Source organism: Sus scrofa, chromosome 2 (assembly GCF_054392235.1).
Source record: "Sus scrofa isolate SSC_HxYL_T2T_F1_AM1 chromosome 2, Sscrofa_HxYL_maternal_Yorkshire_Landrace_v2.0, whole genome shotgun sequence".
Taxonomy (NCBI): Eukaryota; Metazoa; Chordata; class Mammalia; order Artiodactyla; family Suidae; genus Sus; species Sus scrofa.
Window position 1 is genome coordinate 69,372,189 of NC_139384.1, and position 26,482 is coordinate 69,398,670.

A 26,482-nucleotide genomic window follows, 5' to 3' on the forward strand; every position below is an offset into this window, starting at 1 on the left:
GCAACCTGGGTGGGACCCAGCAGGTGCTGGCTGGACCCAGAGTGGGGAGATTCTCGGGGAGATATCCTAGCCCCAGAGGCCCAGTTTTTCCCAGGCAGCTGGAGTATGTGTGTGAGGAGGTCTATTCTGCAGTCTCCCCTCACCCATCCTCCAGGATAGTTCACTGTCTCCACCCTTAGACTCCCAGGCGGGACTATACCTCCCCACTCAGGGGGCAGAGCAAGGCTTTGCCTCCTCTTTCAGACCCCAGGGCTGGGGACTCTCTTCCCTCAGATCCCTATGCAGGGCAATGTCTCCCCCTCTCCCTCAGGTCCCCAGGCAGTGTTGTGAGACACAAGTGCCTGGGCAAATGGCACATCCCATCAGGACCGCGTGTGACCCTTTCTAGCCAATGAGCTGTGAGCAGAATTTTGACAAGCCACTGCCAGGCCAGAGCATTTGACCACCTTTCTGAGTCCATCCCTACTGTCTTGGAGAGATGCTGCCCATCCCTTTGGAATCATTTCCATTTGACTAAGACCAGCAGCCTACTGGCACCCTGCCATGGGCACCTAGCATGGATGAGAAATAAGCCTTAGCCTGCCTATTCTGCAGAGACCTGGGGAATGTTCCTGACTGAAGCAGAACCTGAGCCACTCTAATGATATAGGGATCCGGAGAAGAGAGAGCAGAAAAGGAAGCACACACATGGAGAGATGGTGTGACCTGGCGTGGGTCATTTAACAAATACAGTGGACCCTCACTGTTTTCAGAGTCTATGTTTGCCATTTCTCCTACTGGAGACCCCCAAAATCAACACAGTGCTTTTGCAGTCACTGGTGGACACGCACAGAGCTGGGAAAAATTTGAGTCACCAGAGGTGTGTGTTTCCAGCTGAGGTAAGACAAGGTGACACTTCCTCCACCTCGTCACACTTCTTCCTTGTTCCAGCTCTCAGACTGCAAACAGGAGTCCTTTTGGAGGTCTAGCCAGTGGCACGTTTTTCATTTTTGTGCTTTTTCTTTTTCTTTGTTGATTTTGCTGTTTGAAAAGGCCCCTAGGGGTAGTGCTGAAGAGCCATCTAGTGTCCCCACGAGCAAGAAGGCTGGGATGTGCCTCCCAGAGAAAATATTTTAGAGGAGTTTTGTTCGGCCATGAGTACTAGGTGGTGGCTGTGAGTTCACTGTTAACGAATAGGGAGCATGGATTAAACAAGGTGTTTTTTGGTTTGTTTTTGTTTTGATTTTTTAGGGCCACACCTGCAGCATATGGAGGTTCCCAGGCAAGGGGTCAAATTGGAGTTAGAGCCGCCAGCCTATACCACAGCCACAGCAACACAGGATCCAAGTCGTGTCTGCAACCCATACCACAGCTCATGGCAATGCCGGATCCTTGCCCCACTGAGTGAGGCCAGGGATCGAACCTTCGTCCTCGTGGATACCAGTCGGGTTCATTACTACTGAGCCATGACGGGAATTCCATGGGGTTTTTTGTTTTGTTTTTGGAAGTTCTCAGGCCAGAGATTGAATCTGCACCAAAAAAGTAACCAGAGCCACAGCAGCGAGAATGCTGGATCCTTAACCCACTGAGCCACCAGGGAACTCTTAAGCAAGTTCTGGATCCAGCGCCAGTATTCTTTAAATACGTTTTCCTGCGACTTCATAGGAGGTGATACCGTGATTCAACGAGAATCCACCGCTTGTGTCCACAGCAGAGGAAAAGGGATGCACGGAACGGAACAGAACAGAACAGCTTGACAGTTAAGAGAGCAGGCTCTGGGTTCAAATCCTAGCTGGGAATGTAGCCACTTCCTCCCTCAGTCTCCCCATCTGTTTAATGGACACACAGCCAGGGCTTCCCACGAGGCTGGGGGAGGACTAAATGAGATAATGTGCATGGAGTATTGCGGTTGTGCTCGGTGGGTATAAACAACTGCTGTTACTATTATTACTGTTATGTGCAAGGACGGAGAGGCAGACCGGGTCCTCTCTGTGATCCAGAAGGTCGGCTCAGGCCCTCGCTGAGCCTATCTCCCGCTGCTCGGTAGAACAGGAGCAGCAGCCGAGTGCTGCCCCCTCCCCCAGGATTTCACCAGCTGGCTGGTTCGGTGTGCATCCGCCCGGGGATCATGCTGCGTGCGTGCTGAAGCCTACGAGCCGCAGACAACCCGCAGTCACGATGGAGACTAGAGACAGCTTGGACAGGGTGGTGTTTATTACCAGGAGGACGCCCGCGTGACCTCCAGGCACCAGAGTGTTTTGACACAAATGACTTGAAGGCACTGGTTTCGTCCAGCCCCCACCCATGCCCATCAGGGCCCATCACCTAGCAGCCGCGTCCCGCCCCCTCCTCCAAGGCTGCCGCACCGCGGGGTAGCCGAGGATCCAGAATGCCTTGCGCCGCCCAAGGTTCCCAAGATAGAATGAGGCCGGCATCTGCCAGTCCCGGGGTGCGGGTGGGATATTGGCCCGGGACTCTTTCCTGGGACTGATGAGGGGCTAAGAGACGCTAGGCGGAAGGCGGGCAGCCGCTGTCTTCTCCACCACGAAGCCATAGTTGTACTGGGGGTTGGGGGGTAGAGCACAGAGTGAGGGATGAGCCACTGGTGTGCCAGAAGAATGGTCGGGGGTCGGGGACCTGGGGGCCGGGGGCCGGGGGTCGGGGTCGGGGTGGGGGTGGGGGTGGGGGTGGGGGTGGGGGTGGGGGTGGGGGTGGGGGTGTGGAGGCACTAGAGGTGGGTTATGGGTAGGAAAGAAGGGGGGGGGCCAGTGGAGACCAGGGTGGCTGACACACACCTCCTCCTCAATGTCCGCCAGTGACTTGATGGTCAGATCAGCAAAGGCAGAGAAGGCCTGGCAGGCATGGGCAGGTCAGTCTTGACCCTCCCTCCCAACCTGGAACCCCCATTCCCTCACCTTCATGGAGGATCCCCCCCTCAGTATTTGCCCAGACATCCCCTCCCCCTTTCTGCCACAACCTCTAGCTACCAGTATCCAGATGCCCCTCTGGACTCCTCCATTCCAGAAGGGGACCCTCCAGCCCCCACCCTTTGGCCTCCAGCCTCCTCCAACCCAGAACTCCCCTCCCAGCTGAGGTGCTGGATACAGATGATGCTCCCTGCATCCTGGTGCCTAGAAGCAACAAGGAGGGGCAGACCCAGACTTGCCAGGAACCCAACTCACCAGGGGGCCACAGCTCTTGCCCTCAAATCGGGGGTGCAGAGTGAAGGGAACCCCATCCATGGCTGAGGAAAGCAGATGGGGGGATGGAGCTGAGGCTTCTGAGACTCCATGCCTGCCTACTGCCCACCCCTTCCCAGGTCTCAGCTCTTCCTGTCTTTCTTTTTTTTTTTTTTGGCCACCCCATGGCTTTCAGAAGTTCCCAGGCTAGAGAGCAAACCTGAGCCACAGCAGTAACCAGAGCCACAGCAGCAACAACGCCTGATCCTTAACCTGCTGAGCTAGCAGGGAACTCCTCTTCCCAGTCTTGGCAGAATCTGGGAAGCCCAGGCCTGGTCCAACCCAGCCCCTGCCCTGTGCTGGCTATACCACCTTGGGTGGTCTCGCCCCAACCTCACCCCACCCCCAGAGCTTCAGTTTTCCCACTGTGCACTCACCTGAGATGCCATAAAGGTTGGAAGCCTCGTAGATGGAGTCGTTCCTCCGTAGGGTAGATGCCTGAGAGCCCAGCCTTGAGAGTGTCCGCTCTGGAAAGCCGCCCTTGCTGGTGGAGAGGGGATAGCCCAGCTCAGGCCTGAAGCTGCCCCCCCACCCACTTGGCTGCTCCCATCTCTGAACCTGAGGACTCACCTGGGCTGGCTGGGCTGGTCCAGGGAGAGGTCCCTCATGTCTCGGCTGAGAGCTCGGGGCTTGGGCACTGGCCGCGGGGCTTTGGCTTTCTTGCACCAGATGGCAAAGCCACCCATGTCCCTAGAGGAGGAGGAAAGGGAGGCAGGGCTCTAGCCCAGTGTGCAGCCAGGCTGAGAATAGCTACCAGGGTCAATGGGGACAGGCTGTATATATAGCACAAGGAACGCTACTCGATATTCTATGATAACCTATATGGGAAGAGACTCTGAAAAAAGAATGGATATACGTATATGTATAACTGAATCATTTTGTGGTACAGCAGAAATTATCACAACATTGTAAATCAACTATATTTCAACAAAACTTGAAAAAATAGAAAGAATGGGGAGGGGGATAAGTGTGGGATGGACCAGAAGGGTAGTAGACACACACCGTTACATTTAGAACAGATAAGCAATGAGGTCCTACTGTATAGCATGGGGAACTATATCCAATCACTTGTATTTTGGAGGATTTTTTGTTGTTGTTTGCTTTTTGTTTTCTTCTTTTTAGGACCTGCAGTATATGGAAGTTCCCAGGTTAGGGATCGAATTGGAGCTGTAGTTGCTGGCTTGCACCACAGCAACATGGGATCCAAGCCACATCTGCGACCTACACCACAGCTCACGACAAGACTGGATCCTTAACACACTAAGCAAGGCCAGGGATCAAACCTGCATCCTCATGGATATGAGTCAGGTTCTTAACCCACTGAGCCACAACAGGAACTCCTCTCCAATCGCTTGTGATAGAACATGATGGAAAATAATATGAGAAAAAGAATGTATATATACGTAGGATGGGTCACTTTGCTGTACTGTGAAGTTGACACAACACTATAAGTCAACTACACTTTAATAAAAATTAAAAAAAAAAAAAAAAAAAAAGCTGCCAGAGGAGGGCAGGCCTCTGGGTGACCTCACATCTCAGTTCACACCCTCAGCAACATGCTAACTAGTGTTGCTGGGTTCAATCACTGTTCTAGGCGCTTTAGACACACCAACTCATTTTTACTCCTCGTGGCCACCCCATAAGATTGGTACAACTGTCCCGATCTTAACGTGTGGAAACTGAGCCACAGAGAGTTGGCAGAAGGAACGGGAGAACCCATGGGAGTCCTTGAGGGCCAGAGGGGTAGATGTGGGAGTTGGGAGGTCAAGGAGGGAGTGCTGAGGGGCAGCCCTACCCGACTCGAAGGTATCCAGGCACTGTCTTGGTTTTCCCACTCAGCCGGACGTCAAATACAGCCGTGTCTGCGACCCCCAAGGGTACCAGCTTAACACACATGCGTTTCTTCTTGGATACAGAAGCCTCTGGGAATGGGGGGCAGAGGAGTGAAAAGAGGGAAGAAGCAGGGAAGGGGTCCATAGGGCTCCAGGATGACACTGGCCAGGGTGCTGCTATTTAAGACAGCCATCTGGTTAAACCATGAATGGCAAAGCCATAGGAGGGAACTCCATGCAGCTTTGAGGACCCATTGGGACAGGGTCGTCTTTAGTGACATAGAGAGGCACTTGTAGGGTAGCTGTGGGATAAGACAGAACTCACTTTCCCCCAGCCCTCTAATCCAGAGGTCAGCAAACTAGCCTAAGAGCCAAATCTGGCCCAAAGTCTGTTTCTGTATGGCTCACCAGCTACGCATGGCTTTTACTTCTTTTTTTTTTTTTTTTTTTTTTTTTTTTTTTTTTTTTTTTGCTTTTTAGGGCTACACCTGCGGCATATGGAGGTTCCCAGGCTAGGGGTCCAATCGGAGCTATAGCCGCCAGCCTACGCCAGAGCCACAGCAATGCAGGATCTGAGCCGCGTCTGCAACTTACACCACAGCTCACGGCAATGCCGGATCCTTAACCCACTGAGCAAGGCCAGGGATTGAACCCGCAACCTCATGGCTCCTAGACGGATTCGTTAACCACTGCACCATGACGGGAACTCCACGGCTTTTACATTTTTAAAGGGATATATATGCAACAGACACCATCTAATTTAATATATCTACTTTCTGCCCTTTTACAGACAAAGTCTGCCAAGTCCTGCACCAACAGATATATATGCTGAGAGTCAAATATAAAAGACAATACATGGAAAAGGCACAGGAGGCAGGGAGAGCCTGATGGTTAGAAAACAGAGTGGTCAGCATTGTCAGGAAAGCACCAGGGCAACTGGAGCCTGTGTGTAAGAACCTGGAAATGTAAAACAGAACTGCGCAAGATTCAGCCTGGCTACAACCTAAGAAGAAGGTGTATTAGTAACATTAAATAAAACAGGTCGCAATGACCGAACACTTACTCTAGAACAGAGGCTTCCAATCGAACATTTTTACGCAGGGCGGGGCACATTTTCCCCGTACAGGATCAGAACTCTAAGTCCTCAGCCAACACTGTCATTACCAAGTGCTGTCGAGGGGGTGGCCAAGGCTCAAAACTCACGCGCCTATGGTCTCTCCATTCCCTCCCCGCTCTTTCCCGCAGAGACTCGAATGTGCCCTTCACCTCCAACCCCGCCCCACCCCACCCCCGCCTTCGACAGGACTCACTGGAGTCTACGGGGTCGCAGACAGGGGAGAATCCCGGCGGGAGAGGGCTCTTGTCCACCAGGATCTGGATATCGACCACCACGTTCTCCTGTGGATTCTGGGATGGGATGGGGTGGGGGGACGCGGTGGGGAACACAGCAAGAGTGACCGGCACGCCTCGGGCAGCACCCCGCGAATGGACAGGGGGAGTGGAAGGACCCCAGGGATTCCGAAGGTGGGCGCCCCTTACCTCTAGGCTGCCCAAAGGATTGAGACATAGGAAGTAGCCGGATTTCTGCGCGAAGGTCTTGCCGAAGCTGGCGGGAGCTCCCTCCACGGTGCAGGAGATCTATGGCACGGACGCGGGTCAGCGCCAGCCAGGCTCTTACCTGGCCGCAGCCACCTCTGCCCCCATTCAACCCCTCGCCCCTAGTGCCACCGCCTCTCCCTACACTTCCCCGGTTCCCCGACGTCGCTTACCGCACTGAATCCCCTTGGCGGAGGCGCCGAGGCCGACGACCAGGCCAGGCCAGCCAACGGGGCCGCGTCGGTCCCGGGCCCCGGATCCATCCTCCGAACCAAGATCCAAAGGCGATGGACCGCCTTGGACCTCCCAGCCGCGGCCGGACGGCGGAGTTTGGCCACGAAACTGAACTACAACTCCCAGATAGCCTTGCGAGGTCGGGAGTCCAGGAGGCGTCGTTTGCGCGTTCCGGGAAAGCTGTCGGCCAACTGCGTGCGTCCCCCAGGTGTGCCAGTGAGCGACGTTTGCGGAAAATTGTCTCCTTTTTTTTCCCCCTCACGCCCATCAACTTCCGCCGGAAATGTCTCGCTAGCAGCAAACCGGAACTACGTTCCCCAGAATCCTTTGCAGTGTCAACCTCTCTTCCAAAGTTGACGTCAGTATTCCCCAGAAATTTGAGAGTGAGCTGTGAAAAACTCACAATTCCAGAAGTCACCCCAAAGAAGACTTTCATGAGTTATGCAACGGTTAGTTTAAATAAAAATACCGACCAACTTGAGCCTTGAAATCTTGGTGTAACTTGAGAACTTGTTCACATACACATTTTTTAAAATGAGACAAGAAAGTGCTCAGTATGGAGACAAACTTTTACACCCCTCAGAAGTAAAATATGGAAAATTAGGGAACAGAAGGTTTACTCCTGTGTAGTTTCCAGTTTTCTGCAATGTCATAGGTTAGCCCACTGCCTGTTTTTTGTACCACCTGTTAGCAAGGAATGGTGGGGGTTTTTTGTGTGTGTGGTGCTTTTAGGGCCGCACCCAAGGCATATGGAGGTTCCCAGGCTAGGGGTCAAACCTGAGCTGTAGCCGCTGGCCTACACCACAGCTACAGCCACGACATATCCAAGCCGGGTCTGTCGCCTATACCACAGCTCACGGCAATGGCGGTATCCTTAACCCACTGAGCGAGGCCAAGGATGGAACCTGCGTCCTCATGGATACTAGTCAGAGTATCTGCTGAGCCACAAGGGGAACCACTGAGTGAGGCCAGGGATCAAACCCACAACCTCATGGTTCCTAGTCGGATTCGTTAACCACTGAGCCACAACGAGAACTCCATTTTTTTTTTTTTTTTTTCTTTTAGGGTTAGACTTTATTTTGTTACCAATATTCTGTTTTTATTTCTGGGGATTTTTTTTTTTTTAAGGATCTACCATTGCGGTGAGCTGTGGTGTAGGTCGCAGATGCGGCTCGGATCCCATGTTGCTGTGGCTCTGGCATAGGCCAGCAGCTACAGCTTCGATTCGACCCCCAGCCTGGGAACCTCCATATGCCGTGGGAGCAGCCCAAGAAATGGCAAAAAGACAAAAAAAAAAAAAAAAAAGAAGAAGAAGAAGATAAGAATACTTTTGCACCAAGTGCCCTGTGATCTGAAGCACTGATTTATTGAGTCCCTGAGGCTAGGAATCAATCAGGGCATTCCTTTGTGTCCGAATGTGCTTTAATAAAGATATTATAGGGGAGTTCCTGCTGTGGTGCAAAGAGATCAGGGGCATCTCTGGAGCCCTGTGCCCAGCGGGTTGAGGATCCAGCATTCCCCCAGTTGCGACTTAAGTTACAACTGTGGCTTGGATGTGATCCCTGGCCCCAGGAATGCCATATGCTGTGGGGTGGCCAAAAAAGAAAAGAAAAAGAAAAAAGATGCTACATGAGAGCTCCCTGGTGGTTCAGTGGGTTAAGGATCCAGTTTTGTCACTGCTGTGGCACAGGTTCAATCCCTGGCCCGAAAAGTTCCACATGCCATGGGAGCAGCCAAAAAAAAAAAGATGCTACATCCCCAGTCTGATCAGATATGAACATACAACTTTCCATTCCACTTGGATAATTAGTCATGTCCAAGGCCATCCTATTTTGGAGGACATCTTTTCACGTTACAGACGTTTCAGTATTCAGTAAGGGCAGACTTTGTCAGCTCTCATTTAAGTCTTGCTGGGTTAATTGAATAAGAGCTTCTATGTGTCCTATAATGTCCTCCAGGCCAATAGAGGGGACAAGACAGTGGCCGAATGATCATAGCAGTGGAAAACAGAACATGCCCATCCAGCCTTGAGGAGAGGGTGTTGGCAACTCTCCCCACACCCAGGGTGCATCAGCCCGACCATCAAAGTGGAAGCCATGGCCTGAGATTTTTGCCACATATCCATTGGGTCCCATTTAGAGTTACTCAAGAAATACATGGGCAGCGTGACCAGTCAGTACCAAACCATTTGCTATCCTTTAATATGACAGAATGACTGGAGCACAGTGGGGCTCAGTCACATATCTGCAGTGCAGGGACATAGGTTCTATCCTTGGCCCAGCACAGTGGGTTAAGAATCTGGTGTCACTGCAGCTGTGGTGTAAGTTGCAGACGCGGCTCAGATCTGATCCCTGGCCTGGGAACTCCATGGCAGCCAAAACAAAACAAAACAGGAGTTCCCGTCGTGGCACAGTGGTTAATGAATCCGACTAGGAACCATGAGGTTGCGGGTTTGATCCCTCCCCTTGCTCAGTGGGTTAACGATCCGGTATTGCCGTGAGCTGTGGTGTAGGTTGCAGACCTGGCTCGGATCCCACGTTGGTGTGGCTCTGGCTACAGCTCCAATTGGACCCCTAGCCTGGGAACCTCCATTTGCTGCGGGAGCGGCCCTAGAAAAGGCAAAAAGACAAAAAATGAAACAAAACAAAACAAAACAAAACAAAACAGAATTACTGCACTGTTCTAACAATACCCTTCCCGTAGTCCTAGTAAGATTGGGTTGGTTCTATTTAGTGTGTTTTTTCTGTTCCCAACATAGGGGTGCCTGTGTGGTCAAATATCCCTAACCTAGGGGAAGCCACCTGAATCCATCCCAGATCAAGCATAGCTACCCACAGCTCTGATGGTCGCATTTAATTTTTTTTGGGGGGGGGCTTTTTAGGGCTCCACTGGCAGCATATGGAGGTTCCCAGGGTAGGGGTTCAATTGGATCTTCAGCCGCTGGCCTATGCCACAGTCACAGCAATACAGGATCTGAGCCGAGTCTGCAACCTACGCAACAGCTCATGGCTATGCCGGATCCTTAACCCACTGAGTGAGGCCAGGGATTGAATCTGTGTCCTCATGGACACTAGTCAGATTCTCTTCCGCTGAGCCACGATGGGGACTCCCTGATGGTGGCATTTTTAACACACGTCTCATCAGCAGTTTGCTGGGCCATCTGTGTTGATCGATTGACATAAAAAGAATACTCCTGTCCAGTTTCTCCAAGGAAGTCATGCAAATGGCCAACAGGCATATAAAAGATACTCGACATCACTAATTATTAAAGAAATGCAAGTCAAAACCATAAGGAGGTACCACCTCACATCTGTCAGAATGGCCATCATTTAAAAATCTACAAATAGGGAGTTCCTGCTGTGGCATGGTGGCTTAAGGATTTGGCTTTGCTGCAGCTGTGGCATAGGTTGCAGCTGTAGCTTGAACTCAATCCCTGGCCTAGGAACTTCCATATGCCACAGGTATATGGCAAAAAAAAACTACCAATAACAAATGCTGGCGAGAGTGTGGAGAAAAGGGAACCCTCTTGCATTATTGATGGGAATGTAAATTGATGCAGCCACTACGGAAAACAGTATGGAATTTCCTAAAAAACTAAAAATAGAGTTATCATACAGTCCCGCAATACCTGGACTTATATCCGGACAAATTCATAATTCAATCAGATAGGAGTCCCTGTCGTGGCTTTAGTGGTTGAGAACCCAGTGTTGTCTCTGTGATGATGTAGGCTTGATCCCTGGATTTGCTCAGTGACATTGCTGTAAGCTGTGGCATAGGTCACAGATTTGGCTTGGCTCCAGTGTTGCCATGGTCGTGGCTGCAGCTACAACTTGACCCCTGGCCCATGAGCTTTGATATGACACAGGTACGGCCATTTAAAAAAAAAAAAAAAAGGAGTTCCCATCTTGGCGCAGCAGAAATGAATCGGACTAAGAACCATGAGGTTTCGGGTTCGATCCCTGGCCTCTATCAGTGGGTTAAGGATCCGGCATTGCCGTGAGCTGTGGTGTAGTTTGCAGACTCAGACTGGATCTGCTGTTGCTGTGCCTCTGGCATAGGTTGGCAGGAACAGCCCCGATTAGACCCCTAACCTGGGAACGGCCCTAAAAAGACAAAAGACAAAAAAAAAAAAAAAAAGAAAAGAAAAGAAAAGAAAAGAAAAAAGATACATGTACCCCTATGTTCACAGCAGCGCAATAGTCAAGACATGGAAACAACCTAAATGGCCATTAACAGATGAATGGATAAAGAAGATGTGTATATATGCATATGCACACACACACACATTTACCCACTATAGAATACTACTAAGCCATAAAAAAAGAATGAAAAGTTATTTTCAGCAATATGGATGGACCTAGAGATTATCATACTAAGTGAAGTAGTCACACAGAGAAAGACAGATACCACATGATATCGCTTATATGTGGAAACTAAAATAAGACACAAATGGAGTTCCCATCCTGGCTCAGTGGTAATGAACCCGACTAGTATCCACGAAGACTCAGATTCGCTCCCCGGCCTCGCTCATTGGGTTAAGGATCTGGTGTTGCATGAACTGCAGTGTAGATCGAAGAGGCGGCTCAGATCTCGTGTTGCTATGGTTGTGGCATAGGCCAGCAGCTATAGCTCTGATTCGACCCCTAGCCTGGGAACTTCCATATGCTGCTGGTGTGGCCCTAAAAAGATAGATAGATAGATAAATAAATAAATAAATAAATAAATAAATAAAATATGACACAAATGAACTTATCTATGAAACAGAAACAGAGTCACAGACGGAGAGAATAGACTTGTGGATGCCAAGAGGAAGGGGATAGGAGAGTTGGGGATTAGCAGATGCGAACTATTATATATCTATATAATATGGATAAACAAAGAGGTCCTACTGTACAGCACAAGAAGCTATATTCGATAACCTATGATAAACCATGATGGAAAAGAATACGAAAAAGAATATATATGTGATCATTATACAACTACAGATGTGATAAATTCATTGAATAATAAAAAATAAAATAACGAATATATATGTGTATAACTGAATCACTGTTGTACAGCAGAAATTAACACAACGTTGTAAATCAACTATATGCCAATAAAATAAATTTTTTGGAGTTCTCTTGTGGTGCAGTGGCTTAAGGATTCAGTGTTGTCAGTGCTTGGGTCACTGCTGTGGTGCGAGTTCAACTCCTGGCCTGGGAATTTTCATCTACTGCGGGCACAGCCAAAAAAAATAAATTAAATGAATCAAATTTTAAAAAGTTTTTTAAAAATAAAATATATTTCCGCCATGGTGCAACTGAATCGGTGTTGTCTCTGTAGTGCCGGGATGCAGGTTCGACCCTTACCCCTGCACAGGGCGTTAAGGAGCCCACGTTGCCACATTTGCGGTGTCGGTAGCAACTTCCTCAGATCTGACCCCTGGCCCAGGAACTTCACATACTGTGGGGTGGTCAAAAAAAAAAAAGGAAAGGAAAAAAAAAGTTGAAAAATGAAATGTATTACTAAGCCATTAAGAAGGAGTTCCCGTTGTGGCACAGAGAAAATGAATCCAACTAGTATCCATGAGGATGCAGGTTCCATCCCTAGCCTCACTCAGTGGGTTGGGATCCGGCGGTACCATGAGCTGTGGTATAGGTTGCAGACTCGGCTGGGATCCCACTTTGCTGTGGCTGTGGTATAGGCTGCCAGCTGCAGCTCCAATTCAACCCCAGCCCGGAAATTTCCATATGCTTCAGGTACCTCCATTAAAAAAAAAAAAAAAGCGAGAAAGAAAAAATACTTAAGATGCTGAGTAGGAACCTGTATGGGGAGGTAGTCCCTTCTAGAAGAATTACACTTGTGACCTGATCCTAGGACCCTAAAGTGACTACAGCTTTAGGAACGTGACCCGGTTGTACACATCACATATGTCAGCAGAATCAGGTGTGAAGAGATGGATTGGGGCGGGGGTTGTGCCAGACCAGGACCCCACCTTCTCCTCCCTTTCAGTGATACATGGTCCACTCCAGGTACAGTATATTTCCCTAGGCACAGCTTGTAGCCAAACAGGATCGCTTTGGAGATTAAGTAGCTCCCGCTCTCCCAGGGATGCGAAGTAATTCACATATCCCAGTGGGACATCATATTGAAAAGCCCAGCAGATAACACTTGGCCCAGGTGTGACAGGGCTTGGGGTTCTCAGCAGCACAGCACCCTGGTCGACTGTGAGAGCTGAGGCAATGTCTGTCTCCCACCCTTCTGTACCTTTACAGCGTTGGGTGTCTCAGCAGGGCTCCCTAGCCTGGCAATATGGGGCAACAGACCCTTCTGGCTGATCACTTAAATGTATTAAAGCCTGGGATAGGGAGTTCCTGTGTGGTGCAGCAGAAATGAATCCATGAGGTTGCAGGTTCAATCCCTGGCTTTGTTCAGTGGGTTAAGGATCTGGCGTTGCGTGAGCTGTGGTGTAGATCGAAGACTCGGCTCAGATCCTGCATTGCTGTGGCTCTGACATAGGCCGGCGGCTACAGCTCCGATTCAACCTCCAGCCTGGGAACCTCCATATGCTGCGTATGTGGCCCTAGAAAAGATAAAAATACAAAAAAAAAAAAAACAAAAAAAAACTGTGACTCTGGGAGCTATCTATTCAAAGAAGGAATTTGTACTGTTTCTCTAATTCCCTAATCGTGGCGGCCTGGTCCAGGCAGTGACAGGGGAAAGCTTGGGTTAGGCTAGATGTGGTATCCACGCAAACCAAGATATTTAGAACCCACACTTGGAGGGAGAGGGCCATTCTAATCAATTTGGCAGGAGTTCCCTTTGCACCTCAGCGGGTTAAGACCCCAGCTAGTATCCATGAGGATAAGGGTTCTATCCCTGGCCTCACTCAGTGGGTTAAGGATCCGGCATTGCCACAAGCTACAGAGTAGGTTACAGATGCAGCTCAGATTCTGAGTTGCTGTGGTTGTGGCTGTTGCGTAGGCCAGCAGCTGTAGCTCTGATTCAGCCTCTAGCCAGAGAACTGTTCAACTGATTCAACCCCTAGCCTGAGAACTCCATACGCCACAGGTGCAGCCCTAAAAGAAGAAAAAAAATCAATTTTCCAGGACTTCACTGTTTGGGAACTCCAGTGGATGGCTTGAGACTCCTCTGGCAGTTGCCTGGGGTGTTGTTTAGACCACATAGGACATGCTGTTACTGCATTAACCAAGTCACAGAATTTCAAGAGCAATCCAGCATCTTGACAATAGAGCTTCCCACCCAGGTGCCACAGTGGTTGCTTTTCCATGTGCCCAATCTTCTGTATCTACTGGGGGTCTACTGGGGTTCATACTGGGCTATAGCATCCACTTTCATGGATTGCCAGGGATGTGGAAAACGGTGAGGGCTGCCCCAGTCTCTTGGGGGTGAATCCAGATGTCTCTCCATATATTCTGACCCCGCAAAGGCTTATTTGCGGTCATCCACTCCTTGGCTTCCATTGTCCAACCCACTGGGTTAATCCCTTCAGAACAGCCCAACTATAAGCACAAAGGTTTGCAAACAGCCAGAGCGCCTGAGTGATCATCAGCCAAACCGCTCTGAGTTCCGCCCACTGGCTGCTGCAGTTCCTCTGCAGTCCAGATGATGTCAGTGTTGGGCTGAATAGCCGCTCCAGTCCAGCGGCCAGTTGCTGCACTGGACCCACCTGTATTTCAGGCATCAGCAGGAATTTCTGCCCCTTCATCTCTGCAGGCTGCAGGGGCTACCTCGGGAATAGAAGCAGGGGTGTTTGGAGGATCTACATACTCTAGGAAGCGTGGTAACACTCACATTTCTAGAGACAATTGGCTGGCCGCATGGGTGCTCTTCCTCTGTACATAGAAACATCACTCAGTCAATATGGAAGTTTGAGCCGTAGCAGAGGTGGGTCCGTGGTGGGTCCATGGTGGGTTCTTTTTTTTTTTTTTTTTTTTTGTCTTTTTGTCTTTTTGCCATTTCTTGGGCTGCTCCTGCGGCATATGGAGGTTCCCAGGCTACTAGTGGTCGAATTAGAGCTGTAGCCACTGGCCTACGCCAGAGCCACAGCAACGCAGGCTCCAAGCTGCATCTGTGACCTACACCACAGTTCACGGCAACACCGGATCCTTAACTCACTGAGCAAGGCCAGGGATCGAACCTGCAACCCCATGCTTCCTAGTCGGATTCATTAACCACTGAGCCACAATGGGAACTCCCATGGTGGGTCCTTGATAGGAAGGGATGTTCTTACTGATCTCGGAGAGACAGCAGTGAGTTGTGAGAATATAAGAGGCCGAAGACCAAGGAACGTGAGCTCTCAAGCCAGTTTACTGACCAGCAGAGTAGCCAGAAGCAGAGTCAAGAGGACACTCAGGCTCCCCACGGTACAGGCAAGGGACTTCTTATATATGTAAGGAGGAGGGTCTTAGTCACGTACTGGTATGGAAGTAGGGTATGGAATGGGGAAACCAGGAAAAGGAAAGTGTAGGTCATATTGTTAAAATTTAACAGTTCCTACATCTATGTTTATCTGGAGGCTTCGAGGTTCATGAGGTTATCTTTGTTCCAGGGCCGTCAACCATAACCATGGTCTGGAGAACATCTAATTATAAATGCCTCCTGCGTCAGCCAGTCTGGATTTGCTGCATTAGAGTTCCTCTCCATTTTACAGTTACCACCTAACATGAGTGATGCCTTGAAGTGAGATTTCATTTCTCTGCTCTGGAACTGAACCTGGGCAGCCCAGATGAATAGCAGGAATCCTAACCATTAGACTAGCTAGAGGCTCAAAGAAGAATTGCCCTGATCCTTCCCCCCTGTTGCAAGCAAGAATGTTTCAAGGAGGCAAAGACTGTGAAAACAAAGTTGATTGTTAGAGACACAGCCAACATGTGGGAGCGCACACAGAGAGGTAGTCTACCTAAGGGAGAAGCAAAGCAGTAATACACACCCAAAGGAGGAGTCACAGATACATCTAATTCAAACAGTAGCCCCACTTGGGAGATGCCTAGAGCTTTAATTTGCTTCCTTACTATTTTTGTCTTCTCAAAGGTGGCTTGTTGCTCTAATCCCTGATCCCACATGTTCCCTTTCTTTACTTTAAAAGTGGTATAGGGAGTTCCCGTCATGGCTCAGCAAAAACAAATCTGACTAGCATCCATGAGGATGCAGGTTTGATCCCTGGTCTCCATCAGTGGGTTAAGGATCCGGCATTGCCAAGAGCTGTGGTGTAGGTCGCAGATGCAGCTCTGATCCCATGTTGCTGTGGCGTAGGCTGACGGCTACAGCTCTGTTTCGACGCCTAGCTTGGGAATTTCCATATGCCACAGGTGCAGCCCTAAAAAGCAAAAATTAAATTAATTAATTAAATTAAAGTTGTATAGGAATTCTGGCTGTGGCACAGTGGGTTAAGAATCTGCTACATCGGAGTTCCCGTGGTGGCGCAGTGGTTAACGAATCTGACTAGGAACCATAAGGTTGCAGGTTCGGTCCCTGCCCTTGCTCAGTGGGTTAACGATCCGGCGTTGCCGTGAGCTGTGGTGTAGGTTGCAGATGCGGCTTGGATCCTGTGTTGCTGTGGCTCTGGTGTAGGCCGGTGGCTACAGCTCCAATTAGACCCCTAGCCTGGGAATCTCCATATGCCACGGGAGCAGCCCAAGAAATAGCAAAAAGACAAAAACAAATAAAATAAAATAAAATAAAATGCTTTCCTATATCCAAATATAAGCATTCTAAAAAAAAAAAAAAAAAGAATCTGCTACATCATCTCAGGTCACTGGGGAGGTGCAAATTCGATCTCCTGCCTGGCGCAGTGGGTTAAAGTATGGGTTGCAGCTGCAGCTCAGATTGAATTCCTGGCCCAGGAAATTCCATACACAGCAGGTGCAGCCATGTGATTGGGAAAAAAGATGGGATATGGAGTTCCCATTGTGGCTCAGCAGTAATGAACCTGACTAGTATCCATGAAGACAAGGGTTCAATCCCTGGCCTTCCTCAGTGGGTTAAGGATCTGGCACTGCCGTGAGCTATGGTGTAGGTCACAGATTCCACTTGGATCTGGCATTGCTCTGGCTGTGGTATAGGCCCACGCTATAGCTCCAATTCAACCTCTGGTCTGGGAGCCTCTATATGCTGCAGGTTTGGCCCTAAAAAGGAAAAAAAAAAGTAGGATAAAGGATGGAGGCATTATGCCAAGTGGGGGATGAAAATCTTCCAAATCCTACAAAAGTTTTCAGTTCTTTCCCGTTCTTAGGGGTTGGATAGGCTTGGCCCTAATCAGTCACAGCTTCCAGGGAAACGTGCCTCTTACCCAACCATCCAACTCCTGGAAGCTTTACAGCGATGAGTGAGACTTGAATTCCCTGTGGGTTCAACCACACTGTCGTCTCCCTCACAGGTGTTCCAGCTAAGTCTGCAGAGTATACTGCTGCAGAAGCAAGTCTCCACATGTCAGCATTATATTCGCAATGCAACAGGCCCATTTTAGTGATGTGCAGAAGGAGAACAGAGACAGGTCTGGGGCTCCCATCCTATGACATCCAGTAGGACTGCACAGGTGGCCCTGGGGACGTTCTTGAAAGGTCCATTGTTGCCCCTCCCAACTGAAGGCAAATTGATCTTGGGGCTCAGTGGCCATGGGGAGATTGAAAGAAGCATTTGCTAAGTTCAGCACAGCATGGTACACTCTCAGGACTGTGGCCACATTATCCTAGATGGTGTCAATTTGGGGCCCAACCGCATGGATTGGGGGACACCACCTTGTTCAATTCTTGGTTGTCCATGGTCACTCGCTCTTAGCTGTCTGGCTTTCTCACCAGCCACACCAGGCTGTTGGAAGCACTCTGGGTAGGGTGGATAATACCAACTCGGTGCAGTTCGGGAAAAGTTTCTCTAATTTCTTTTTTTTTTTTCTTTTCTTTCTTTTCTTTTTTTTTTTTTTTTTCCTGTGAGGAAGGAAAGCATAGTGTTTATTGCAGGAGCCACACAAGGGGTCCAGACAGCTGGTGCTCCAGGCCTGACACCCTGATGGGTTACAGCAAAGCATTGCTAAAGGCCAAGATGGGAGTGGAGTGTCACAGGGCATGTGATCAGGTTGTGCACAGTTCTCTCATTGGTTGATGGTGAGGCAGCAGGGTGGGGTCACAGGGGTTGACATCATCAATCCTCAAGCACCATTAGGTCTGGGGTGCTCTGGTCATCAAGTAGTTAACATCTTCCATTTCATGGGGGTTTCTGCATCCGGTGTCTGGATTTACTGAGGTTCAAGTTCTTCAAGCCTCCGCACAGAAGGCATTCAGTAAGAGACACAGCGACAGGCAAGAAATTGATTTATTAAGATAGGATGCTTGGAGTTCCCATCGTGGCTCAGTGGTTAACGAATCTGACTAGGAACCATGAGGTTGCGGGTTCGATCCCTGGCCTTGCTCAGTGGATTAAGGATCCGGCATGGCCGTGAGCTGTGGTGTCGGTCGCAGACACAGCTTGGATCCCGCATTGCTGTGGCTCTGGTGTAGGCCAGCGGCTACAGCTCCAATTCAACCCCTAGCCTGGGAACCTCCATATGCCGTGGGAGCAGCCCAAAAAAAAAAAAAAATTGCAAAAAGACATAAAAAAAAAAAAGATAGGATGCTTGCGAGAGATGCAAGTGGGGCAGGCACGGAGGCTCTGCCAGTTTCTCTAATTTATGTATGTCTTCTAGGCAATTTACATTATTTTACAATTTCCACTCTTTGAGGGGGCGGATAGACTTACTGGTTCCCAGGTGGCACTTCCCCTCAGCACTGGTTTGATTACTCTAACCCCAAAGTGGAATTCACTGCCAGAGGTCTATAGACTTTGACCTTGTAGGATGTCAATACCCAGAACGTCCTCTGGTGTTGGAGGGTTAAAGAGCTCATGTTCTCAGTGGGGAGAACACCCAACTTACAGTGTCAAAGAAACTCCTCTGACCAGAAGCCATTGCCCTTCCTAACCATTAATGGCATCGAGGAGACGAGAGAATTTCTGAGCGTGACTAGGTATTGGAGTATATTCAGCTTCCGTGTCAACCAGAGCTGTCATCTTTTATTTATTTCAAGGGGACCAGTGAAAAGTGAGTTCAGTTTGGGGCCTCTGATCGCTTCCAGTAGTCCTCACTTGGAGGTGAGCTTGGCCTCCATCCTAAACCTAGGCCACGGGAGACACCCATCCTGAATAGGACTGTACTGCTGAGGCTTCTGTGGAAGCTGGCAGGGCAGGTCTGAACTGTTGTTCAGGTTTTAAGGCTTTCCACAGGCTAACACAGCATTCAGTTGCTAGTCTATCTTTTCGGGTGAGGTCCTGAAAAGCAAGGAGGTCAAACCACATTTGCTTCTGGATTACTTTTATCAGATACTTTACAGCCCCTGGGATACCATCTCGAGTTCGCTCTCTGCCACAGGTCTTTCCCACAGCCTGTACCCATTCCTATGACTTAGCTCAGCATAGCTATCAGCATCCAGTACCAGATGCTGGGGTGAACTGGAGTACCTTGGCTTTCATTTCTGCAGTGAACGTAGCCCGATTAGGACCCTCAAAGACAAGCGCATAAATCTCACCCCGGACATACATCTAGACAAAACTTTCATTCAAAAAGATGCAAACACTCCTATGTTCATTTCAGCACTGTTCACAATAGCCAAGACATGGTAACAACCTAGATGTCCATTGACACATGAATGGATTGAGAAGATGTGGTACATATACACAATGGAATACTACTAGGCCAAAAAAAGGACAAACTAGTGCCATTTGCAGCAACATGGATGGAACTAGAGATTCTCATACTAAGTGAAGTAAGTCAGAAAGAGAAAGACAAATACCATATGATATAACCTATATGTGGAATCTAAAATGTGGCACAAATGAACCTATCTACAGAAGAGAAATAGACTCATGTACAAAGAGAATAGACTCGTGGTTGCCAAAGGGGAGGGGGAAGGAGTGAGATGGGATGGGAGTTTAGGGTTAGTGGATGCCAACTATTACATTTAGAATGGATAGGCAATGATATCCCACTTTCTTACACAGGGAACTATATCCAATCACTTGTGATAGAACACGATAGAAGATAATAGAAAAAGAATGTGTGTGTGTGTGTCTGTGTGAATATATATATATGTATAACTGGGTCACTTTGCTGAACAACAGAAATTGACAGAACATTGCAAATCGATTATAATAAAAAAAAATAAAATAAGGCTGAAAAAAAGACAAGGACATAGAAGGCCTGCCTCATTCCCAGCTTTCTAAGCATTTGTTGTACTTCCTTCTATATATTTCCAGGATCCCATGTGCCCAGGGAGAGTCCCCTCTTTGCACCAAGCCTCCCTGCAGGCTGGAATAATCCAATCTATAAAGGAGTGAACCGCCTTGAACCTCCGGAGTGCCACACAGATGTTGCCTCCTGCCCAGTCAGAGAAATGCCATTGCCCCCTGTAGCCCATAGCTGCCCTTAACACACCTGGATACTTTTCTTCGCCTCTTGCTGGAACTTGGCTAAACAGTGAAATAGCCAGTTATTTTACCAATGAAATGTGCTTATTTGGGAACAGCAAAAAATTGCCATTCAGGAGTTCCTGTCGTGGCTCAGTGGAAACGAATCTGACTAGCATCCATGAGGATGCAGTTTCCATCCCTGGCCTCGCTCAGTGGATTAAGGATCCGGCATTGCCATGAGCTGTGGTGTAGGTCACAGACGAGGCTTGGATCTGCCATTGCTGTGGCTGTGGCATAGGCCAGCAGCTGTAGCTCCAAATTTGACCCCTAGCCTGGGAACCTCCATGTGCTGTGGGAGTGGCCCTAAAAAGACAAAAAAATAATAAATTGCCTTTCAAGATGTGCAATGTGTGGTGAACCATAGGCAAGTCCAGAAAACAAAGGAGAAGATTGTTCTTTCATAGAGCAGAGGGAGTTGGGAAGGTCTGTTATAAACTTCCCTTCCTTTCTATTAGAGGAAACTGGGAGTTTGAATTTGTAGTGGCTTTTCATTGGCTGGGTTGTAACAGTTTCTCATTGACCAGGTTGTTTGGAGGCAAGGAGAAATTCTTTCTTCTTCCTGCTGGGTAGCAAAGTAGTAACTTTCTTCCTGTTGCAGATGCAAAGATGTTGTCTCTTCCTGTTGGGTTTGCAATTGCCGTGGAGTAGTTGGACATGAAAGCTCCCTATTCTGGCCTCTTGATTCCTTTTTTTTTTTTTTTTTTTTCCGGCTTTTGTCTTTTTAGGGCCACACCCGAGGCATATGGAGGTTCCCAGGATAGGGGTCTAATCGGAGCTGTACCTGCTGGCCTGCACCACAGCCACAGCAACCCCAGATCAGAGCCGCATCTGCAACCTACACCACAGCTCACAGAAACGCTGGATCCTTAACCCACTGAGCAAGGCCAGGGATCAAACCCACAACTTCATGGTTACTAGCTGGAGTCATTTCCACTGCTTCACAATGGGAACTCCTAAAGACTTATTTTAAAAAGTATCATGAGGAGTGCCTGCTGTGGCACAGCAAGTTAAGGATCTATTGTTGTCTCTGCAGCAGTTCAGATCAATGCTGAGGTGTGGATTTGATCTTTGGCCCAGCACAGTGGGTTAAGGGTCTTGTGTTGCTTCAGCTGTGGTGTAGGTCACAGCTGTGGCTCTGATTCAGTCCCTGGCCCTGGAAACTTCCATATACCATGGGAGTGGGCAAAATAATAATAATAATGTAGGTATCTCAAAAGAACTGTTGGAACTGTTGCTGAAATACTGGCTGCCTCTGTACACCGACGCCAAATAGAAACTATGAGCCAGAGTTGGAGGAAACAGAAAAAGAAGCTTTGGTTGCCAGGCAAAGAGGGGAACACAGCAGTCTAATGCCTGAGGACTGTGCCCAGCCCCCCTTAGAGGGGGTAGTGAGGGGTCTTATAGTGTTTGGGGAGGGGGGCGTGGTCAGCTCATGGACATTTTCCTGATGGGTGGGTGGTGAGGTGCTTGAGAGTCAGTGTCATCAACCTTCTGGCTCCAATTGGTCTGGGGTCTACAGTGCTGGTGGATGCCATAGAGGTGACCTCTTCCACCTGGTGGGGGCTTCAGTACCTGCAAAACAGCTTCAAGGACATGGCTCAGTACTATCTACAGTCTTTGCGGAACTGCAGGTCCTTGAATTTGTTGAATGGCTGAATTATTATTGCTGTTTTCTTTTTTCTCTGTATTTTTTTTCACTTCCCTGGTTAAATTGGTTCTTGGACTAAAGTTTTTCTATAGATAAAAAGGCAAATGGTGGCTATGAGTGTGGGGGGGTGTCTGCACTCTGGGAAGCCCTCATAGGGTCCTGCTCGATTATAAAACCAAATGTTTTATCAACGATCCAGCCTGTGTTTCCCTTTTATTTATTTTTTTTAAATTAGGGCCGCACCCATGGCATATGGAGGTTCCCAGGCTAGGGGTGCAATCGGAGCTATAACCGCCAGCCTTCGCCACAGCCATAGCAACACCAGATCCGAGCAGTGTCTGGGACCTACACCACAGCTCACAGCAACGCCGATCCTTAACCCACTGAGCAAGGCCAGGGATTGAACCTGCAGCCTCATGGATGCTAGTCAGATTAGTTTCCTCTATGGCACAATGGGAACTCCAACAATCCAGCCTGTGGTATGCAAATTCAAAGACCGAGGATTTGGATAAAAATCCAGAATCAGTTAACAGTCCAAGTGAAAGAGAGAGATTTCTTTGAATTGTAAAACTTTGCACCTGGATATCTTGGGGTTTTTTTTTTTTTTTTTGCTTGTTTATTTTTATTTATTTATTTATTTATTTTGCTGCCCTATGGCATATGGAATTCCTGGCCAGGAAGGGATCAGATCTGAAATGAGCCGCAGTTGTAATCTAAGCCACAGCTGCAGCAGCACAGGATTCCCAACCCACCGTGCTGGGCTGGGGATTGAAACTGTGTCCCAGCGCTCCCAAGATGCCACTGATCCCATTGCACCCCAGTGGGAACTCCTGGATATCTTGGGAAAGATGTCTCACTAGATGTCATCTGCTTCAATTCTGGGATATTTTTACCTTCAGATCACCAGTGTCAGGGTTTGGTGTTTTCTTAAATGTGTCAGATGAATCCAAGAGTCTATTCCCTGGAGTGTGGTGGCACAAGGGTTGGTTAGCCATCCATGATAAGGGCCTTTCCAGCAAGGCTGAAGAGAATCCTTCAGAAGGTGACTTTTCCAAAAGATGAATTCTCCAGGTTGCAAGGTCTAATGCCTAAAGTCTTCCAGTCCTTGGAGCGCACTGTGAAAAGATTGTTCTACCAGAGCATGGTTATTTTTAATAGAAGCAATCAGGCCTTTACAATATTGAAATGTATTTACTTTTTTTTTTTTTTTTTTTTTGTCTTTTTGCCTTTTCTAGGGCTGCTCCCGCAGCATATGGAGGTTCCCAGGTTAGGGGTCCAATCAGGAGCTGTAGCCGCCGGCCTATGCCATAGCCACAACACCACCAGATCCGAGCCGCTTCTGCGACCTACACCACAGCTCACGGCAACACCAGATCCTTAACCCACTGAGCAAGGCCAGGGATCGAACCTGCAACCTCATGGTTCCTAGTCGGATTCGTTAACCACTGCACCACAATGGGAACTCCTGAAGTGTAAGTACTTTTATCAACCACATATCAAAAGAGATGGGGGCCATTGAGTGTCCTGTGGTATCTCAAAGTGTGGGAGTTTATGAACTCCAAAGAGGGTGTATCTGAGGGGTTGTTTTTTTTTTTTTCATTTCTAGGGTCGCACCCGCGGCATATGGAGGTTCCCAGGGTAGGGTCAAATCTGAGCTGCAACTGCCAGCCTACACACAACCACAGCAATGCCAAATCCTTAACCCATTAAGCTAAACCAGGGATCAAACCCATGTCCTTATGGATCCTAATCAGGTTCATTACCACTAAGCCATGACGGGAACTCCCATGTATCTGAGATTTTTTTTTTTTTTTTTTTTTTTTTGCTTTTTAGGGCTGCACTTGCAGCATAGGGAAGTTCCAAGGCTAGGGGTCAAATCCAAGCTATGGTGATAGGCCTACACCACAGCCACAGCAACACAGGATCCAAGCCATGTCTGCAACCTACACAACTCAGAGCAACGCCGGATCCCCAACCCACTGAGCGAGGCCAGGGATCAAACCCACATCCTCACAGATAATTGTCAAATTAGTTTCCACTGCACCACAATGGGAACTTCATATCTGAGATTTAGAAGGACCAACAGCAATGCTTTTGGTCAAGACATTTGGAGGGGATCCACAAATTTTGAATCTTTATAGTGCTGGTAGTACGCTTAACTAACTCCGATGAAATGAGGATTGAGCACAGCCAAAGTGTTGTAAACTGGCTAAACAATACAGATTTGAAAAACTTATGGTCTCCAAAGGAGACAGTTTGGGGGGTGGGGGGATGTGCTTGGGTTGTGGGATGGAAATCCTATAAAATTGGATTGTGATGATCATTGTACAACTACAAATGTAATAAATTCATTGAGTAATAAAAAAATAAAATAAAAGAGATTTGAGGGATATAGTCAAAAAACAAAAACAAACAAACAAACAAAAATACAGCTTTGTCAAAAAACCTGACCTGTAAAATGAGTTCCTCTATCATATAAAGTTCAAGAAGGGCTTGCCAGGCAGGAATAATCTTTTCCAACAAAATTTTAGCCACAGAGGCTGTGGCCAGTCTACAAGGGAAAGCTTCAGTTCAGTGAGAAAACATACAGACCATGACTAAAATATATTTATATCCATGAGATGGCAGCAGCTGCATGAAATCCATTTCCCAAACCTCCAGTGGGCCGTTAGGCAATTCAAAATGTCCAGGAGCAGCATGAACAGTTTCCTTGGATTGTAGCTTGGACAAATGAGACAGGAGAAGTAAGCATCTTTTACAGCCTTAGTCATCTTTCCCCACTAATATTGGTTCATGTGTATTATTTTGTCAGTGGGTCAATGGTTTAATACATTGATTTAATGTAAGAAGTAGGGATTGTGTATCATATGAATTTAATATAGTCTAGTGTATTAAATACTAATATAATATACTGTTTATATATTATATATTTATATATTATATATAATATATAACATATTATTTATATATAATTTATATGTTTTTTTCACTCCTTTATTATATATAAAAGGAGTGGTAATCCTCTCTGGAAGGATTTATTTGTTATTTGACCCAAATCAGAGTTCTTTCTTTTTATCAAACCAACAGTTACTAGATTTTCAACATTGCCTTTCCTTTTCTGGGGCCAATTGTTGGGCATATCTAGTCTGTTTTTTTGGATTGTTACCTTAGGAAGCACCCCTTTGGGCTATGACAGAGGTTTGACCATTGGTTCCTTTGAGAGAAACATCTTTGGCAGAAATGTCAGTGAGCTGGTTTCCTTTTGCCTCTAGGGAGTCAAGCTTGAACTACCCAAGGATCTTAATGGTAGCCAATGCAGCTGGTAAAAGTATGGCATCTAATGTGTTTGGGATATAAGAGCCATTTTATTATTATTATTATTTCGTCTTTTGTCTTTTTAGGGCCACACCTGCGGCATTTGGGGGTTCCCAGGCTAGCTGTCCAATTGGAACTATAGCTGCTGGCCTACACCACAGCCACAGCCACAGCCACAACCACGTGGGATCTGAGCCGTGTCTGCAACCTATACCACAGATACGGCAACGCCAGATCCTTAACCCACAGAGCAAGGCCAGGGATCACACCCGCATCCACATGGATACTAGTCAGGTTTGTTATCCACTTGACCCACGACGGGAACTCCATAAGAGCCATTTTAAACATTTTCCCCACTAGAGGTAAGGAAACCTCACTGTTTCCATAGTATCTCAAAATCATGGGCTACCCCAAAGGCATATTGGATATATGTATAAATGTTTGCAGTTTTGCCTTTGGCTAAAGTACAAGCCTGAGCGAGAGTGTATAATTCAGCCTGTTGGGTCAAAGTGGCCAAAGGTAAATGTGCTGCCAAAACAACTTTAAGAGGGGTAATGGCACATCCAGCTCCATGTTTACCATCATCATCCTTCAATTAGGAACCATTAGTGGTTAGAGGAGTCTCTTGGAAAGTATTACAGGGAGTCCGAAGGTAATCGGTCGGTGTTAAAGTGTCATGAGCGGATGTGTCAGTGACGGACAGGAGAGAAATAGCAGGGTTGAGGTGGTTACAATTTGAAAGAGTTATGGGGAAAGCAGTTAGCAAAATGACTTCATAGCAGGTGAGGCGATTGAAAAGTACTGAGTGTGATGGGAATTGAGGAGGGCTTCCACTGCCAGGTACAAAGGGTAGTCAAAGACAATCCCATGATTATTTCTTTGGTGACCTTAATCAGAAGAGGAATGGAAGGAGCGGACCTGAGACGAGGAGTAATCTTGTGTCACAAGGGTCCAGATCTTGGCTATAATACCCTCTGGGTCAATGACAGGCCCTGTGTTTTGGGGTACGACCTCCAAAGGACATTCCCTTCCTTCTCAAATACAGAGAGGAAAAAAGGAAGCTGATAATTAGGATGTCCAAGGGCAGGTGGCCTAATTGTGTTTTTCTTTTTTTTGTCTTTTTGCCTTTTCTAGGGCCG

At 48.0% G+C, this 26,482-nt stretch overlaps 1 protein-coding gene across 1 annotated transcript; it reads right to left on the minus strand.

The window, feature by feature from the left end:
* Positions 1-2,175: 2,175 nt before the first annotated feature.
* On the minus strand, positions 2,176-6,982 carry MVB12A (multivesicular body subunit 12A). Its single transcript, XM_021083558.2, has 9 exons — positions 6,820-6,982; positions 6,590-6,688; positions 6,361-6,457; positions 5,014-5,140; positions 3,789-3,908; positions 3,596-3,702; positions 3,162-3,223; positions 2,775-2,831; positions 2,176-2,540 (listed from the first exon to the last, which is right to left on the minus strand). The coding sequence occupies exons 1-9, from the start codon at positions 6,907-6,909 to the stop codon at positions 2,478-2,480; spliced, it is 822 nt and encodes a 273-aa protein (XP_020939217.2). The 5' UTR covers positions 6,910-6,982; the 3' UTR covers positions 2,176-2,477.
* Positions 6,983-26,482: the final 19,500 nt, after the last annotated feature.

Excerpts from the sequence above, each read along its gene's own strand:
- MVB12A (XM_021083558.2), bottom strand. The coding sequence starts at position 6,909 with ATGGATCCGGGGCCCGGGACCGACGCGGCCCCGTTGGCTGGCCTGGCC. Across the intron at positions 6,689-6,819 it reads CGCCAAGGGGATTCAGTGCG|ATCTCCTGCACCGTGGAGGG; the intron begins GTAAGCGACGTC and ends TCCGTGCCATAG. Across the intron at positions 6,458-6,589 it reads ATCCTTTGGGCAGCCTAGAG|AATCCACAGGAGAACGTGGT; the intron begins GTAAGGGGCGCC and ends ATCCCATCCCAG.